Here is an 18,426-nt window from a genome sequence, read left to right as displayed (position 1 = left end):
AATAATAATGACTAATGTTGGATAGAGGAGAAGAAGAAGAAGAAGAGGTAATATCAACGACCAAACATGTTACTAAAAAAAGAAAGAGTAGTGTAAATAATAGTAATAATAATAATAACAATAAAGATGATCCAATAAAAGGAAAGAGATCATCTAATCGATTGAACAATAATAACAAGAGAATTGAAGAAAAGTGTAAATATCTAATCATTATTGGTTGAAAGGTATATGATTCATAATGTGACTTAACACCTCTTTTGCATTTAAATCAAACTCTCTAGATGAGAATGAAAGAATAAGGTACTCTGAAGATGAATTAAGAAAGAAACTTAAAAAGGATTTACTTGTCATTTGTAAAGAGTTGGGTATTGAAGCATCAATGAAAGAAAGCAAAGAAATGATTGTTGGAAATATTCTAAAGACGAAATGATCGATTGGAATTCAAAGATAAAATGATTGACAATAATCCTTTATATGATTATAACAAGGGAACACTTGAATATTCATTACCTTGGCCAATCATCGGTAGAATACTAGATATAGTTTGGACGGAATCATCTATTTGTACTTGTTACTATAGTCATCAATTTATTGATACTTTAAAGTCACAACCAACCAATGGCTTTGTTCCTTTTGATTACTATCAAATGTGGCCAGTCTACCAACCATTGATGGAAGTGTACAAAGAATCAAGAATGAAATGTCCAATGCATACATACCACTATTTAAACGATATGTATCCATCAATCAACATTGCCACCCCGTTTACTCGTTTCCTTGACAACATCGACCGAAACAAATGGAGATACCAACTACTTGGGATATCTAAACGAGTCAACCAGTTTCTGTCGTCCAAGTACTTTACCAACGCTCAACTTGCATTTAGTAGAGACACATATGGAAGCATCTCGACAATCCATACTGTCCAATCAAAGCACTCTAACAACTGACGATCATCCCCGACGACGACTATGAAAACTTTGAAAACAACAACACATCTATGTTTTCATCGGTTGAAAAGATCACTACCGATAAAGGTAGCGTTTCGCCAGTTTATCTCAAGACTCTACAAAGTCTATTCAGCAATATCAAATCGGCCACTTTTTCAACACTTCATAAAGTGAGACCACAAGCTTTGGCCAAATTCAAGCATCTCACATCACTCCATTTAATGCACGCACCCCAACGTGTTACTAGACAACAACTATTGGATAATCTTCAATCAGGTATAATTAAACTTTTACTGCCAGATGTGTGGTGTGAAGAACCAGTTACACTCCCCCCAATCTAGCCAACACCATTGAAATCAGCAATATTATTCCAGCAATTCAAATGCCAAACTTGCATACCTTCCATATCCCTACCACATCATACAACATGCCCTCTTCGCTCAACCACCCCAAAATCACTAAAATAGTATGTCTCTATCGTTTCTCAATATCGGAACTCATTGTTCCTCCAACCATTGATTTATTATTTCGATTATATCAAACAATCTAAAGATTTCTTAAAGGCCAAATCAATGTGTCCGATACACAAGGATCGTTTACCTAGTCTCTCTACATACAGAGATGAGAGTATACTCAAACATATCAATCAACGTAGATTTGGATTGACATTGGCATGCAAGAGATTATTTGAATTTATTTCAAAACATCTTGTCGGTCAACTGGTACTCCCCTTTGAAGATCTTCATAAAGGGCACTATTCAAATCAATATTGTTTGATGGGTAAATCAATCAAAACTCTCACAATAGAGTTACCAGACGGCAAACAAAGATGGGATTGCCTTGGTCATCAATATTATTCAAATGTACAACGTTTGGAGTTTGAACCCACCGTTTACAATTTTAAATTACCAAACGCCGACAAACTATTCCTCTCACTGTCTCGGTTACAATCACTCACCTCTTTGGATCTATCACAATCAAAACTTGACGCAATCAGTGGAGTAATGCTCACCCAATTAAAGAATCTACAACTTTTAAAATTATATTATAATTTTGTAGACAATCAATTTCTATTTATTGGAAGCAATATCAATCAACTCATTTGATGTCATTCCAAAGTTTGGTGTTATTACCCGACATCAAAGGCAGCCGATGTAGAGACCATTATTATTTGCCCCATTCTAATGACTATCATGACAACATCCAAAAGATCTCTATCAGAGTGGTTGCCAATAATCGCTTGCACCACTACCGTCCTGCTATTTCAAACGAAAGTAACTTTCAATTCATTGGAACCTTTTACAACTATGCTTCATCGGATAGAATCGTTCGTCTCAAATGGGTATATTTGAGAAAGGAACTTCCATAACTCAACAAATAACCTATCAATTTGGATTATAATTATTAACTAAAAAGAGAGAGTATATATAAAGACTTTTTTTTTAAACTAATAAAATAATACCAACAAAATCTTGATTTGATTTTTAATTATTTTCTTTGCTTTTATTGAGTATTGAGTATTCAATAAGTTAAGTAGTATTGATGACACAAGAAAAGAATACATTTCAATTTGTAAACAGAGATAATAATAATAATAATAATAATAATAATGATGATGACGATGTAATATTGTTGGATAGAGGAGAAGAGGAAGAGGCAATATCAACTACAAAACTTGTCAACGTTATAACTAAAAGAAGAAAGAATAACAATAATGATGATGATAAAGTAAATAATAACAATAATAATAATCAACAAGATAGTAATAAAGATGATTCAACTTTAGCAGCAAATGTACAAGAAAGAAATCGATTGAATAATAACAACAAGAGAATTCGTGATGACGATGACAATGATGATAAAGAAAAGTGTAAATATGATTGATTTATTGTTTACTGCTCATAATGACCTAAACTAACTCTTTTACAATTCAAAGATAAAATGATTGACAATAATCCTTTATGTGATTATAACAAGGGAATACTTGAATATTCATTACCGTGGCCAATCATCGGTAGAATACTCGATCAACTTTGGACTGAATCATCTATTTGTACTTGTTACTATAGCCATCAATTTATTGATACTTTAAAGTCACAACCAGCCAGTAGCTTTGTTCCTCTCCATTACTATCAAATGTGGCCAGTCTACCAACCATTGATGGAAGTGTACAAAGAGTCAAGAATGAAATGTCCAATGCATGTGTACCATTATTTGAATGATATGTGTCCATCAATTAATATTGCCAAACCATTTGTTCCCCAATTAAACAACAATGACCGAAACAAATGGAGATACCAACTGCTTGGTATATCTAAACGAGTCAACCAGTTTCTGTCGTCCAGGTATCTTACCAATGCTCGATTTGCAATCGATCTAGACACGTGGGAGCGTCTTGACAGTCCATACTGTCCAATCAAAGCACTCAAACAACTGACGATGATGAACCACCGAGAATATAATGAAACCTTTGAAAACCACAACACATCAATGTTTTCATCTGTTGAAAAGCTTACACTCGAGAAGCTCCACATTACACCATCGTATCTCCAGAGTCTACACGGTGTCTTTTACAATATCAAATCGCTGACTCTACCACCACATTGTAAATTAAAAGCACAGACATTGTCTACATACAAACATCTCACATCACTCAATATGACAGGTGTACCCTATGGTACCGATCAACACCAACTATTGAATAATCTTCCATCGGGTATAATTAAACTTTTACTGCCAGATGAGTGGTGTGATGAACCAATCACACTCCCTCCCAATCTAGCCAACACTATTGAAATTAGTAATATTATTCCAGCAATTCAAATGCCAAACTTGCACACCTTTCACATCCCAATCACATCATACAACATGTCCTATTCATTCGACCACCCAAAAGTTACAAAACTAGTACATCATTATCGTTTCTCAACACTGGAACTCATTGTTCCTCCAACCATTGACACTTTAAAGTTTAGTAGACTTGCCAATCCTATTTTCCACGACATCAACGCTGTTATTAAAACCAATGTTTTCGATGCATTGAAGGTCAGGAAACTCATTCTATTTGGCAAGTACGAAATATCTGATACAACGATAAATGATTTTAAAAGAATTGGGTATGAATATCAAGGAACTATATTCAAAGCATCATCAAAAAGACAATTACACTTTATTAAAACAACAACACCGCCAGAGATAATAATTGAAACACCACAAATAGTAGTACCAACAACAACAATGCCAACAATTTTCACCAAAAATCCAACACTTCCCTACTACTTGATTGAAAAGATAGTCAGATACTCTTGGAATAGTTATTATTGTACTTGCGAGGTTGAACATATTTATTTAGATTATATCAAACAATCTAAAGAATTCTTAAAAGTCAAATCTATGTGTCCGATACACAAGGATAGTTTACCAAGTATCACTACATACAGAAGTGAAAGCATCGTTGGACAAACCAATCAACGTAGATTTGGATCGACATTGACATGCAAGAGATTATTTGAATATGTTTCAAAACATCTTGTCAGTCGAGTGATACTCCCTTTTCAAGATGAAGAAAGATCAATGGTTCATAAAGAGCACTATTCAAATCAATATTGTTTGATGGGTAAATCAATCAAAACTCTCACAATCGAGTTACCAGACAGCGAACAAAGTTGGGATTGTATGGGTCATCAATATTATTCAAATGTACAACGTTTGGAGTTTGAACCAACCATTTACGAATTTCAATTACCAAACGCCGACAAACTATTCCTCTCACTGTCTCGGTTACAATCACTCACCTCTTTGGATCTATCACAATCAAAACTTGACGCAATCAGTGGAGTAATGCTCACCCAATTAAAGAATCTACCACTTTTAAAATTATATTATAATTTTGTAGACAATCAATTTCTATTTCAAGAAGAGGATGAAAGTGAAAATGATAAAGATGACGACCAAGATCCACCAAATAGATGGCCACTTACACAATTATTGGAAGCAATATCAATCAACTCATTTGATGTCATTCCAAAGTTGGGTCGGTTACCTAAACTAAGAAGTTTAAGAATCATTATAGATCAACCAGAAAAGGGAGATATTGCAGAATTGACCAACGAACAGCTTCAATCAATTCTTCCATTATGTATCACCAAACTATCATTTGTTGACTACAATATTGCCAAAATCAGCAAATATAATCCTCGAGTAAAGGAACTGGTGTTATTACCCAACAGGCATCTCACACGTAGCTATTCTGACGACCAATTTTATTTTCCCCATGATAATGACTATCATGACAACATCCAAAAGATCTCTATCAGAGTGGCTGCCAATAATTACCTAAACTACTTCCGTCCTGCTATTGTAAACGAAAGTAACTTTCAATTCATTGGAACCTTTTACAACTATGCTTCATCGGATAGAATAGTTCGTCACAAATGGGTTTATTCAAGAAAGAGCTCAACTTAAGTTAATGACCCACAAATAATAATATATCGAATAATGATTATTGGAGCAAGCAGAGTAAATAAAACAATAAAGATATATTTAAAATCTAAAAAGATTGACATCTTTGAAGGAAAATGAGCACTGATAATTGATTCAACATCTATTTCCCTCCTTTTTTTTTTATATATTTGTAAAAAATTATGGCGATAGAGTATCTAGTTCTGGTGGCACCCCCAACCAAAAATTTTCAAAACCCCCAAAGAAAATAAATTTTACTTGACATGTGTCAAGAGTTGGATATCGATGCATCAATCAACCAAACCAAAGATACAATCGCAAAGAATATTGTAAAGACACTAAATGATCGATTGGCATTCAAAGATAAAATGGTGGACAATAATCCTTTATGTGATTATAACAAGGGAACACTTGAGTATTCATTACCTTGGCCAATCATAGGTAGAATACTAGACCATTTTTGGACGAGATCAACTATTTGTACGTGTTACTATAGTGATCGATTGGTTGATACTTTAAAGTCACAAACCAATACTATTGGTTTCATCCCATTTGATCACTATCAAATGTGGCCAGTCTACCAACCATTGTTGGACGAGCACAAAAAATCTAGAATGAAATGTCCAATGCATACATACCACCATTTGAACGGGTTGGAGCCATCAATCAACATCGCTGCACCATTTACTTCCAATTTGACCAATGACCTAAACAAATGGAGATACCAACAACTTGGTATATCGAAACGAGTCAATCAGTATCTGTCGTCAAAGTACTTTACCAACGTTCGATTTGCAATCGACCCAGACACGTGGGAGCGTCTTGGCAGTCCATACTGCCCAATCAAAGCACTCAAACAACTGACGATCATTGGCCACGAAGACTATGAAAACCAAGCCAACCACAACATGTCGATGTTTTCATCGGTTGAAAAGCTTGCAATCTCTGAGAGGCTCTATGTTTCACAGTCGTACCTCAAGACTCTACAAAGTGTCTTTTACAACACCAAATCACTCACTCTATCGAAATATTGTATGTTTAGAGTACAGGCTTTATCCAAATTCAAGAATCTTACATCGCTCACTTTAACTCATCCACTCGAAAACACCACTCGACAACAACTATTGGATAGTCTTGAGCGAGGAGGGATTGTAAAGATTTTACTGCCAAGTGAGTGGTGTGATGAACCAGTCACACTTGACACTGATCTAGCCAACACAATCGAGGTCAGCAACATTCATCCACAATTGCAAATGCCAAACTTGCATACCTTCCACATCCCAACATTCAGTTTTCCCCCAGCATGGTACAACATACCCTCATTTGATCACCCAAATGTTAAAAAGATAGTACAACTTCACAACGACCGCACCATGCCAACTAGTATCGCACAACTTCTTCCTCCAACCGTTGAAATCCTCAAACTTTGTTCAAAACAATCTGAGATTGCTCAGGATGTCAACGCCATTATTAAAACCAATTATTTCGATGGATTAAATGTCAACAAAATTAATATCGATTGTCATGTTGAAATATTAGACCAAACGATAAATAGTTTTAAAAGGCTTGGGTATGAATATCAAGGAGCTATATTCAAATCATCGTCATCATCAAAGAGACAACTTCACTTTATTAAAACAACCCAGAACTCAAGAAAAAGGTGATTGACGAACTCGACCAAGTCATTGCCTATCGTGCTTGGAGATTGGAAAATGGAAACATGGAAGCTACCAAGGCAAACATTGAAAAGGTTGACAATCAAGGTTTGGATCTCAGCGAGGAAAAGGAAAAGAGTAAAGATGAAGGACCACCAAAACCAATCCTAGAGTACACCCCAACCCTCACCACACCATTTATAGAAATTGTTCGTGAGAGATTTACTCATCTTGGTGATCCATCAAAATATTCTTTGGTCAATCTTTCAAAAGTTATCATTTATGATTATGATAAAGAATCGACACCTGCTGGTTTTGATTCTCCAACTACAACAACAACAACAACAACAAATAATAATAATAATAATCAAAATATTAATAATCAACAAAATGTTGGATCACCTTCAATAGTCTCAGATTCTGATTCTGGTGAAATGTTTTTTACTCCTCCAGTTTCAAGAAAACAGGATTAAACTTGTAAATAAATAATATTATATATATAAAAGAAAATAATAATTTTATATTTGTGTTTATTAATAATTTATTATTTACGTCTTTTCAAAATTTGTAAAGCAGCTTCTTCTTGTTCATCGATTGATCTTTTTCCTAAGACTGGTTTTGGTTGTGGAGTTGATTTGATTGACTTGATATTCTTTTTAGTTGGTTTGACTGGTTCTTCTTCTTCTTCTTCACTTTCACTTTCTTCATCATCACTTGGTTTATATTCTTCACCATCATAGGTATATTCATATGAACTTTCACTTGAATCACCATCACTATCGTTGTCACTTGGTTGATATTCTTCACCATCATCAATATATTCATATTCCTCTTCATCTGATTGAGGAACAAAATAAGCTCCACCTTTTTCTCCATCTTGTCCATCTTCTTGATCCTTTCCTTGAGGTCTTTCTTTTTCCTTTAATTTCAAAAGTTTTCTTTGACGACGGTCACGTAATTTTTGTTTGTGTACTTCCTTGTCTTCTGGATCGACTTGTTCCATTCTAGATTTCATCTCTTCAATGTAATCTTGTGGCAATTGATGATCTTGTCCAACAAATTCATTGGCTTCGTCCAATTGAATCTTGCTCTTTACCTCGGGGTTGATGATTCTGTTTTGGATCTTGACCAATCTGTTTTGTTGACGTCTATTGAGTTCGGTGGTCTTGTCATTCTCCTCAATCTCTTCTTGTACGTCTTCGAGTGTATGATCCTTTCTCTTCATGACAAACACGTCGTCCTCTTCATCCATCTTGTCCCTGAGCTTATCAAACTCCTCTGAAAAGACGTTTGGATTCTTTCTCTTGAACAATCTTTCAACTCTTGAAACATTGTACTTTGAAATCTTTGGCACTTCCTTTTCATCTTCTGAGAGGTTGTCTTCGTCTTCGACCAATTCCTCACCTCTTTCCTCTAGTTCCTTTGCCTTTTTCTCCTTTTCCAATTTCTTTTCGTATTGTTTCTTTTGTAGTTCTGTCAACTTGTAGGAGTTGTTCTTGTCGGTCTTTAGGGTCTTTCCAATTTGGATGTTGGGAGCACCTGGCAAACCCATCGAGTTTGAAAATGCCTTTAAATCCAATCCCTCCAAACTAAACACCTCTTTGTTGTCTTGACGGTAGATTGACTTGACGTATGTGATAAATGCCTTTTGAGCCAAATACTTGAGATCAACCTTTTCAGAGAGGATGGCTGCTAATTTGGGTTGAATGTTGATTGATTTTTCGGGGTTGGTTTCCAAGATTTGGTGGTGGATGTTTTGCTTTTCCATCAATTTGATAAATGGTTTCTCGGTTGGGAGGAGGACGGTAAGAGAGTTTCCTTCAGTGTTGTTACGGGCGGTACGACCAACACGATGTATATAGGTGGCAATGTCATCTGGACAATCCATTTGAATGACCCAATCGACAGTTGGGAAATCGAGACCACGAGCAGCGACATCGGTGGCAAACAACGTACCCATCTTTTCATCACAAAATTGTTGGAATACGTCGAGACGTGATGTTTGCTTCATCTTGCCGTGCAACTGGAAAAGACGACACCCAGGATTAATCAAATAAAAGGTTTCATAGATAAATCGGACTTGTTTACATGTAGTCAAAAAGACAATAGTCTTTTTTGTCAAATGTGAGTGTAAAAACGAGTACAAGAGATTAATCTTGTCTTCGAGTGTTGAAAACATGACAGTTTGAGTGAGATTGGCTGGTGTAGACATGAGATCACGGTCATAGACTGACACGTATTCTGGTTCACGTAGACTGAGACGAGCTAGATCTTTAACAGACTTTGTTTGAGTGGCAGAAAACAAAAGAGTTTGTCTGCTAGATGGAAGATTCTGAACGATGGAATTGAGTGTTTTGGTGAATCCAAAATCGAGGATACGATCTGCTTCGTCGAGAATGAGCATCTGTAGGTTATTACATCTAAAACCTTCAGTCTCGTCCATATGTTGTAAAAGACGACCTGGTGTAGCAATCAAAATATTCATCTCGTTGATCTTTTTCTTTTCATTGTCTACATTTTTGCCACCAATAATCAAACCAGCCGAAAATGAATGATACTTTCCAGCATCTCTCAACACATCGAATATTTGAATAGCAAGTTCTCTAGTTGGTGATAATATAATAGCTCCAACTCCATCTTCAATATTCCATGAATTTCTATAAAGTAATTCAAGCATCTAAATAGAAAAGTAAAAAGTAAAAAGGAAATTAATAAAAGATAATTATAGTAGGATATATATACTTTTTACTTACAGGAACAATAAAAGCAAGAGTTTTACCAGAACCAGTCTTTGCAGCACCAAGAATATCACGACCACAAAGTGAATGTGGAATAGAAGATCTTTGGATATCAGTCATATCAATGTACTTTTTTTCATCCAAACCTTTCATTGTCAACTTTGAAATTGGTAATTGATTAAACTTTGATGCTGCAGAGTATGATATCTTGTATTCTTCATTCTTTTTATCATCATTTACTTTATTTGCTAATGGGTTACTCTAGAGTAAAAGTAAGTAAGAATAGTATATCGATTAGTTTATGTACATATTCAAAGTATGATGTATTCTTTACAAACTATACATACACCTCTAGCAGGAGCTTCATCTTTAATTCTTTTGTTTAATTCTTTAATCTCTTCATGATATTGTTTTAAAGCAATCTCTCTATTCTTTTTCTTATTTACTTGTTCTTCTTTAATCGATTTATAAAGATTTCCTTTCTTTCTTAGACTACCTTTTTCTTGTTGTTGTTGTTTTTGTTTTTGTTGTTGTTGTTGTTGTTTATTTGGTCCTTTCTTATTACCATTCTTATTATTATTATTATTCTTATTATTCTTATTATTATTATTGTTGTTTGCCTTTTTTGGAGGTGCTGTAGAGTAACTTTCACTATGATCCATTTTTCTAATCTATCTATTATCTCTTTCTTCAATAGAGGGGGGATAAGAAAGGAAGAGAGATCACAGAATGTATACTTATAGACAGAAGAGAGGGTACTCACACACACGATAATCGGTTCGTTCGTTTTTTTGGAGGAAATGAATTTAATTTTAATTTTTCAATTTTAATGAAGCGAGTACTTACTCTAGCCTACATGTGAAAAACAAACAATGAGAAAGATAACTAACTAACTTGTAATAATAATAATGGTTAAACCATCATCATCATCAGGTGCTAGTGTTGGTAGTTCTGTAGCAAAGAAAACAACAACACCTAAATCAGCATCTCGACCAGCACCATCATCATCAACCAAAAAAGTAATTAAAAAAGAAGAATCAAATAATAATAAGAAAAAGGTATTAGAAAGAGAAGCATTAGATGATGTTATATCATCAGATGAAGAAGATGATGGTATAGATAAAGTTGAAAACTCTAAACTCGATGAAAATACAACATTTGATCAATTGGGAATGCATCCACAAATCATAGAGGCATGTGTTAGAATGGGCTTCAAGAAACCAACTGAAATTCAAAGAGAATCTATACCACATGCTATCGCCGGTAGAGATATTATAGGTCTTGCTCAAACTGGTTCAGGTAAAACTGCTGCCTTTGCCATTCCAATCCTTCAACAATTATTACAATCTCCACAACCTTTATTTGCTTTAATTTTATCACCAACTAGGTATGTTCAATCAACAAATATCAACATATAAACATACTTATCTTCTTTACTAAACTACTACTACTACTTTTTCTTTTTGTGTAGAGAATTAGCATTCCAAATTTCACAACAATTTGAAGCATTGGGAGCAGTGATTGGAGTTAAATGTGGAGTATTGGTAGGAGGTATGGATGTAATGCAACAGGCAATGGTATTGGCAAGAAAACCACATATTATAGTTGGCACACCGGGTCGTGTCATGTATCATCTAGAGAATACAAAGGGGTTCCATTTAAAGGCACTCAAGTTTTTGGTGATGGATGAAGCCGATCGTCTCCTGAGTATGGATTTTGAAGAGGAAATTAACAAGATCTTAAAAGTCATTCCAAAGAATAGAAATACCTACCTCTTTTCAGCTACCATGACATCAAAGGTTGCTAAACTCCAAAAGGCATCGCTGGTCAACCCCATCAAGGTGCAAGTCGCCAGCACCAAATACTCTACGGTCGACACACTTGTCCAACAATATTGTTTCATTCCATACCAACACAAAGACTGTTACCTCACCTATATCCTCAACGAGCTGTCTGGCAACTCTGCCATTGTTTTTGTGGCTACTTGTGCCGCTTCCAACCGTCTTTCAGTGATGCTACGTAATCTTGGATTGGGAGCTATCCCAATCAACGGAAATATGGATCAAACCAAACGTCTTGCTTCACTCAACAAGTTCAAGTCATCGGTCAAAAATATCTTGGTCGCTACCGATGTTGCTGCTCGTGGTCTCGATATTCCAAGTGTAGGTCTCGTCGTCAACTATGATATTCCAGTCAATAGTAAAGAGTATGTTCATCGTGTCGGTCGTACTGCCCGTGCCGGTCAATCTGGTCGTGCCATCACCCTCGTTACCCAATACGATGTCGAAGTGTACCAACGTATCGAATTTGCCCTCTCTAAAAAGTTGGAGGAATTCCCAAGTGAGTCGTCTAGCGTCCTTGTTTTCCTCGAAGCCGTCAACGAAGCTGCACGTCTTGCCAGCCTCGAAGTTAAAGAAGATACCAGAGTTATGGAAGATTCAGAAAGAACTGGTTCTGCCTATTTAAAAAAGAAATCAGTAAACAAAAAGGAAGTTAAAAAGAAAAAGAAATATTAAATGCGCGGAAAAAGAGTTTAATAAATATATAATATATAATATATCTTAAATTATAGAGAGAGAGAGAAATATGATAATTAAATATCTCTCTCTATGATACCTCTTTTATTCAAAAAGGAAATAATCATTCAAAGAAGAAATGATGAATGAATGAATGAATGGTATGGGTATATCCGAACAAGTTCTATTCAAAAAGAAGAAGAGATCTCTTTGTATTTGCGTTGTTTTTAGTTTAGTTGTGTTCTTGTTTGGTTGTTCAAGTTGTGTCGATTACTTTTATACATTGATTAGTTGATTAGTTGATTGATTGTGAAGATACTCGTGTGTGTTTATATTATATATGAATGATTGCTATCTTGATTCGTTGTGTTATTGTTATTGTTGTTGTTACTTATTACTACTATTACTATTACTATTTTGATGATTCTTTTCTTTAGTTCTTTAGTTCTTTAGTTGTTTTCTCTTTACAAACAAGAAAACCAAGAATGATGAAGCAGATATCAAAGAGAACCAGATTATATTTCTCTTTGCATTTGATTTCTTATCAGATTCTTCTCCCTCTGTTGAGAACCTCTTGAATATATTTCTGAATATCATCACTGCGGTGGTACAGATGATTATCTATATATTGAATGTATCGCGATATTCAAACAAAATCAAAACACTCAAGAAAACTGACTTGTATGTCATTCGATGGTTTTTCTTCAAAAATAATTTTAAATAAATTAAAGATTAATGGATCTAGATGAAAAGGAATATATAGATATTTATTATTACTACATTACTAAACTAGGTCAAAAAACATGGAAATAGTGGATCAGGAGGAAACATCCATACTACATGTAGAGATAGTTGAATACTTACTTAATTGCCAACTCTTTGATTTGATGTTGTGATTGACTGCACTCACACTACATAAACATACAAAGAAACTAATATAAATTGTCACCACAAAACCAAACAAAAATATAGATTATAAATGTATATATATATGAAAGATTATTTATTTCCTGTCTAATAGATTGAATTAATATTATTATTATTCTTTTAATTAATGTTGTTTTTTTTAAGTTTCCATATACTATGCTTCTTCTTTACTAATTATTATTATTATTATTATTGTTCATTTAATTAATGTTGTTTTATTTTATTTTCTTTCTGTTTTTTAGATGTTGTGTCTCTTTTTATTAATACCCAGTTATATTTATATTTATAGTTATATATATTTATTATCTCTCGGAACTTAGGTACGCTTTGTAAAACCACCAATAGTCACCAAATGAAGAAAGATAATCTGATCCACCGGGTACATCCGAAGAAAAACAGTATGGTGCTCTAAGGGTTGCATTAATTGGGCAAGAACTGCAGTCACTGTTACAGCCCTTATGAAAAGTTACTCTTTCGATATCGCAGTCGGATTTAATCGTATAGCCATGTTGTCTTTCATAGTCAAAGTCATATCGCAATGTTTTGGCGCAATGATGTTTTCTTGAAAAGTGGATACCATCAGGTCTCGATCTACAAAGTTCTGGGTGGTTGTTGGCAAGTTTTCTATTGAATAAAAAAAAAAACAGGATTTCAATCAATGAATATTAATATTTGTTAATCCTGGTATGTATAACTTGATCAATAGACACTGTTATACATACATAGTAGATATTAAACACCAATCTTGATTTTTGTAATCCAAAGGTTCGTAGAATAATTTATAACCAATAAAACATTCTCCAACTTGCAATAATTTGGAACAATTCTTTTTGCATTGACAAGAGAATCCAAAATGACATTTTCGACTCCCCTTTTCACAGTCCATAAAATATTCATAGGGAGAGTAACAAACATCCCTGGCTCCAGGTTCAAGATGAATCATTTGATTCACTTCACCAGTGCAATCTATTGAGTCGTAATGTTTAATGATATATGAATCCTTTATAATGTAAGGAAATGCTGCTTCTGCAACTCCATTTTGATTTTGATTATTATTAGAGTCTATAAAATATAATGGTACTAAAATAACTATTAATATTTTAATTAAATCTATTATTTTCATTCTTAATTAAAATAAATTAAAAAAAAAGTATAAAGAGGAAAACTAAAACTAAAAATATTGTATTTTTAGATTTAAATATAAAGATGTTGGGTTAAAATATTATTATTATTATTATTATTATTATTATTAATGATAAGATATCTTGGATTGATTTGATCTTGATCTGAATTTGGACAAGGGAAGAGAACAACAACAACAAAAATTAAAAAATTATAAAAATATAGAGTAATGTTTTGTTTTAGAGTTATTGTTATTATTGTATTGATGGTGGAGGAAACATACAATAGCAATGAAAAAAAATTTGTGACGTTTTACACTCCCCTTTTCAAAACCATCATCATCTACATGTGATGTGAAGGTTATTTTGCTGATTGATCGATCAAACAACATCATCAACAACATCAATCACCCACACTGAAAAATAATTATTGATGGTTCATCAAAATGTGGGTGATGAGTGGGTGGGAGTCAAGGTTTTCGCGCCACTCTCGTACTGCCCACACTTTTCAAAAAAATAAACAGTAAAATCATTATTTTTTTGATCAAAGATTTCAAATCATCTTACGAGTAAAGTAGGTGATATGATATGCATGATTCATTGCATATCAACCATTCATTCTCATTGCAAAAAAAAATATTTGAACAAAAAAAATTCAAAATTTAATAATAATAATAATAATAATAATAATTAACTTAATTCATTGTACTGCGACGACAGTTTGTTCACCACCATAATCACCGACCATTGAAAATATATATTTGAACAAAAAAATAGATATAGATTATGATTTATTATACAGATTCAAAATTGTAAAAAGTTTAATTATTATTATTGATTAATAATTCTCTGTACTACGACGACTATTTGAAAACCACCAATAATCACCTATCATTGCAACATAGTCTTCTTGACCAGGGCCAGCTCCACCTAAACAATAAAATGATAGGGCAGTACCAACATATCCACAATCACCACAATCTTCAGTACAATTTACTCCAATTGAAAGTTCATCAAGTGAGAAATTAATCTGTGTAAGTTCTTCATATAATGTTTGGGTGTAAACATCATATCTTTGAAGTTTGGAACATGATTTTCTAGATAATGCTATTCCATCTGGTCTCATATTACATGCATTTGGATTGCTAGCATATTTCCTGTTTGACAAAAAACAAATTTGTGTATTAGTTTTGGAAATTTTATATTGTTGTGTTTATTATTGATACATACATTGTAGTAACTATACTCCAATCACTGTTCCTATAGTCTAGTGGTTCAAAGAATAATTTGTAACCATAGTAACATTCACCAACCGATAGCTTTTTCGAACAATTGTTTTTACATTCACAACAGAATCCAAAATTACAAGTCTTGTCATCGATGTTACAATCCATGTAATAGTCATATGGCAAGATACAAACATCATTGGTATCTTCTTCTGTATAAAACATATGGTTGATTTGACCAGTGCAATCTATATTTTCATATTTTTTGATCAAAAAGCCACTACTAAGTATATATGGAAATATTTTATGTCCTTCTACTACTACTTCTACTGTTCCTCTTCCAATACCAAGTAATAATATAGTTGTAATGGTTATTAAAATTATTTTATCCATATTGTATAAATAAATAATAAATAATGAATGTACAGATTATATATATGTGTAAATATATTAAAGTGAAATGGATGACCGCAGTTTTATCCACTGCTTTTCTTTCTCTCTCTAAACCTTTTTTCCTACTTCTAACTACTACTACTATCCTCTACTACTATGATGAATGTTCTATAAATAGGTTAACTCGTTGATTAAATAATTAAATAGAAAAATACGACCACCAATTTATCTGTAAATACTATTATTATTTTGTGTGTGTTTGTTCTTCCTCTCTCCTCTACCTTTGAGTGTTGTGTGTAATTTGGTGTCAACCAATTAGTGATGATGACAAGTTTAATAATTCAATTTAAAAATATGAATTATGGTTGTTGTTGGATAGACGATGTGGAGCCGGCCCCACTACTCACTCATATGGCAATCAAAAAAAAAAAAAAGTTGGAGGTAGATGTGATGGTTTGTGTGAAATCTTGGTACCACCACACACACTGTTTTAGAAAATTGGATTGGATCTCACCCTCACTTTCTTAAAAATATGATCCGGACGAGTTAGTCAGTGATTGTGATATCACAATAGTGAATCTATCTACAACCAGTGTCAGTTGATCATCGATGATGGTTTTTGTTTCCTTTTTCTCTTCAATTCCATTTTTTGACAATCCCAGATAAGATAGATAGTCTTTGTTTCAAAGAATAGGTCTTAATCACATGATATGATTATTATTTATCTGTCTATCTATCTATATCTTTCGATCAATTTGTTGTGTGTGTGTGTTCTTATATCTTATTTATTATTATTAATATTATTATTATCTTGATCACTTGGAAAATCGATAGCAGGATCTATATCCTTTCGAGGACTGTACCATTCTAGAAAACGCCATAATAAATGGTCAAGAGCAACAACCATACAATTTAATTTACCAGCCCATAGACCACACCCGACAAATCTACGTAGACGTTCGATAAACGGTACTTTGGGAGCATGTGAGATGACTTCATAAACAGCTTCTGTACGACGAGCAACATCATTCCAATCGTACATTGCTTTTACCTGTGCATGTGTTTCGAGTGGTGTACTTTTAAGTTGAAGGATAGCAAGTGTTAACTTTTCCTCCAAGTCTTCTGATACTGGTTGAGCCAAACTCATCATGTGATGTGGTAGTACTTCTGGAACACCACCGACCTTGGTCGACACTACATAGAGTCCACAAGAAGCAGCTTCAACAATGGCAATACAAAATGCCTCTGTCAAAGAGCTGTTGAGAAAGATGTCACCACGCACCAATACATTTCTGACGTTTGAATGTTTGACACTACCCAACAACTCGACACGTTCATGCAGCTGATGTTTCTCTCTCATCTCTTCCAACGTCACTCTCTTTGGTCCATCACCACCAATCACAAAATGTACATTTGGAAATTTCTTACAAATATTTGGAATGATATCAATGACCAAATCAATTCCTTTTCTATATACTAATCTACTCATAATTACAATTGTTACTAGAGTAAATAATATATATATATTAGTAATATATTCCAACAAATTTGATTTGATTTCTCTCTTTCTTTCATACTTTTTGAAGGATCTCTTTTTGAAGGATCAGGAGTGAATTGAGTAGTATCTACAGCATTTGGAATGACAGATACAAGATGAGGATCTAGTTGAGCACGTAATACAGTATTCTCTTTACTTGTATTTGATACACAAATGACATGAGAAATGTCAGACAATGAGAATTTGAGTAGTTTGTTCATATGTATAGACGATGCATCGGCAAAACCAAACAATGAATGATCAGTAAAACATGTACTGTATCCCATAGTTCTTGCATGTAATATACTTTCATGTGCCAATGTTGAGAATGCCTAAACATTAAATAATCAAAATGTTAATCAATAGTGTTTGTTTGTTTGTTTGTTATCTTTAGTTTCTTTTCTATCTTTTCAGGTACCTGATGACAATGAACAATTTCAATACCTTCTCTAACTAGAATTTGACGAAATAGAGGAAATGTAAAGTAGAGTGTTGGGAATGAAGATTGATTGTAGAATGGTGCTTGTGGCATATAGTATACTTTGAGACCGTTGGTGACGTATCTGACACCGAATCGATTACCATAGTTGTGTGTTATAATGATGACCTTGTTGCCACGTTTAATGAGACATTGTGACAGTTGATAAAGATGTTCTTCGACACCACCCATATTAGGAAAGAAAAAGTCAGATACCATTGCTATTCTATAGGTCTTTCGAGTTGGTGATGTCTCTTGTTGTTGTTGCATTGTATTCAATTCGTTTTGATTCATCATCATTGATGTACCTATTATATTATTATTTTGATTGTTGTTACTACTATCATTATTATTATTATTATTATTTGTATTACTATTTATATAATTAACTATACTATTGCTTTGATGATGGTCATTCATTATA

General features: G+C 33.6%; 8 protein-coding genes across 8 annotated transcripts; 4 read left to right on the top strand and 4 right to left on the bottom strand.

Annotated features, from left to right (window-relative positions):
• Positions 1 to 14: 14 nt before the first annotated feature.
• Positions 15 to 430, top strand: DFA_02569 (uncharacterized protein; the record flags this gene model as incomplete). The annotated part of the gene is made up of 2 exons (XM_004357236.1): positions 15 to 195; positions 282 to 430. 2 exons carry the CDS (start codon positions 15 to 17, stop codon positions 428 to 430), a joined length of 330 nt encoding a protein of 109 aa, XP_004357292.1.
• A 570-nt stretch (positions 431 to 1,000) lies between these two features.
• Positions 1,001 to 5,414, top strand: DFA_02568 (uncharacterized protein; the record flags this gene model as incomplete). The annotated part of the gene is made up of 6 exons (XM_004357235.1): positions 1,001 to 1,252; positions 1,418 to 2,005; positions 2,035 to 2,224; positions 2,485 to 2,820; positions 2,887 to 3,258; positions 3,568 to 5,414. 6 exons carry the CDS (start codon positions 1,001 to 1,003, stop codon positions 5,412 to 5,414), a joined length of 3,585 nt encoding a protein of 1,194 aa, XP_004357291.1.
• A 260-nt stretch (positions 5,415 to 5,674) lies between these two features.
• Positions 5,675 to 7,539, top strand: DFA_02567 (uncharacterized protein; the record flags this gene model as incomplete). The annotated part of the gene is made up of 3 exons (XM_004357234.1): positions 5,675 to 5,826; positions 5,908 to 6,965; positions 7,058 to 7,539. 3 exons carry the CDS (start codon positions 5,675 to 5,677, stop codon positions 7,537 to 7,539), a joined length of 1,692 nt encoding a protein of 563 aa, XP_004357290.1.
• Positions 7,540 to 7,610: 71 nt separating this feature from the next.
• Positions 7,611 to 10,466, bottom strand: ddx10 (putative RNA helicase; the record flags this gene model as incomplete). The annotated part of the gene is made up of 3 exons (XM_004357233.1): positions 7,611 to 9,743; positions 9,820 to 10,065; positions 10,152 to 10,466. 3 exons carry the CDS (start codon positions 10,464 to 10,466, stop codon positions 7,611 to 7,613), a joined length of 2,694 nt encoding a protein of 897 aa, XP_004357289.1.
• Positions 10,467 to 10,712: 246 nt separating this feature from the next.
• Positions 10,713 to 12,320, top strand: ddx47 (putative RNA helicase; the record flags this gene model as incomplete). The annotated part of the gene is made up of 2 exons (XM_004357232.1): positions 10,713 to 11,191; positions 11,276 to 12,320. The coding sequence occupies 2 exons, from the start codon at positions 10,713 to 10,715 to the stop codon at positions 12,318 to 12,320; spliced, it is 1,524 nt and encodes a 507-aa protein (XP_004357288.1).
• Positions 12,321 to 12,425: 105 nt separating this feature from the next.
• On the bottom strand, positions 12,426 to 14,969 carry DFA_02564 (uncharacterized protein; the record flags this gene model as incomplete). Its single annotated transcript, XM_004357231.1, has 7 exons — positions 12,426 to 12,504; positions 12,793 to 12,941; positions 13,000 to 13,061; positions 13,185 to 13,231; positions 13,572 to 13,871; positions 13,970 to 14,309; positions 14,936 to 14,969. The coding sequence occupies 7 exons, from the start codon at positions 14,967 to 14,969 to the stop codon at positions 12,426 to 12,428; spliced, it is 1,011 nt and encodes a 336-aa protein (XP_004357287.1).
• Positions 14,970 to 15,206: 237 nt separating this feature from the next.
• On the bottom strand, positions 15,207 to 15,987 carry DFA_02563 (uncharacterized protein; the record flags this gene model as incomplete). Its single annotated transcript, XM_004357230.1, has 2 exons — positions 15,207 to 15,525; positions 15,599 to 15,987. The coding sequence occupies 2 exons, from the start codon at positions 15,985 to 15,987 to the stop codon at positions 15,207 to 15,209; spliced, it is 708 nt and encodes a 235-aa protein (XP_004357286.1).
• A 781-nt stretch (positions 15,988 to 16,768) lies between these two features.
• pigA (GlcNAc transferase) lies at positions 16,769 to 18,422 on the bottom strand (the record flags this gene model as incomplete). Its single annotated transcript, XM_004357229.1, has 4 exons — positions 16,769 to 17,490; positions 17,565 to 17,856; positions 17,943 to 18,310; positions 18,341 to 18,422. 4 exons carry the CDS (start codon positions 18,420 to 18,422, stop codon positions 16,769 to 16,771), a joined length of 1,464 nt encoding a protein of 487 aa, XP_004357285.1.
• Positions 18,423 to 18,426: the final 4 nt, after the last annotated feature.

The sequence above is a fragment of the Cavenderia fasciculata genome, assembly GCF_000203815.1.
Source record: "Cavenderia fasciculata unplaced genomic scaffold Scf_Dfasci-G-b-190b03.r1-5, whole genome shotgun sequence".
Classification (NCBI taxonomy): domain Eukaryota; phylum Evosea; class Eumycetozoa; order Acytosteliales; family Cavenderiaceae; genus Cavenderia; species Cavenderia fasciculata.
The sequence above is the reverse complement of the archived record's forward strand: the minus strand, read 5'-3'. Positions and strand labels throughout refer to the sequence as shown.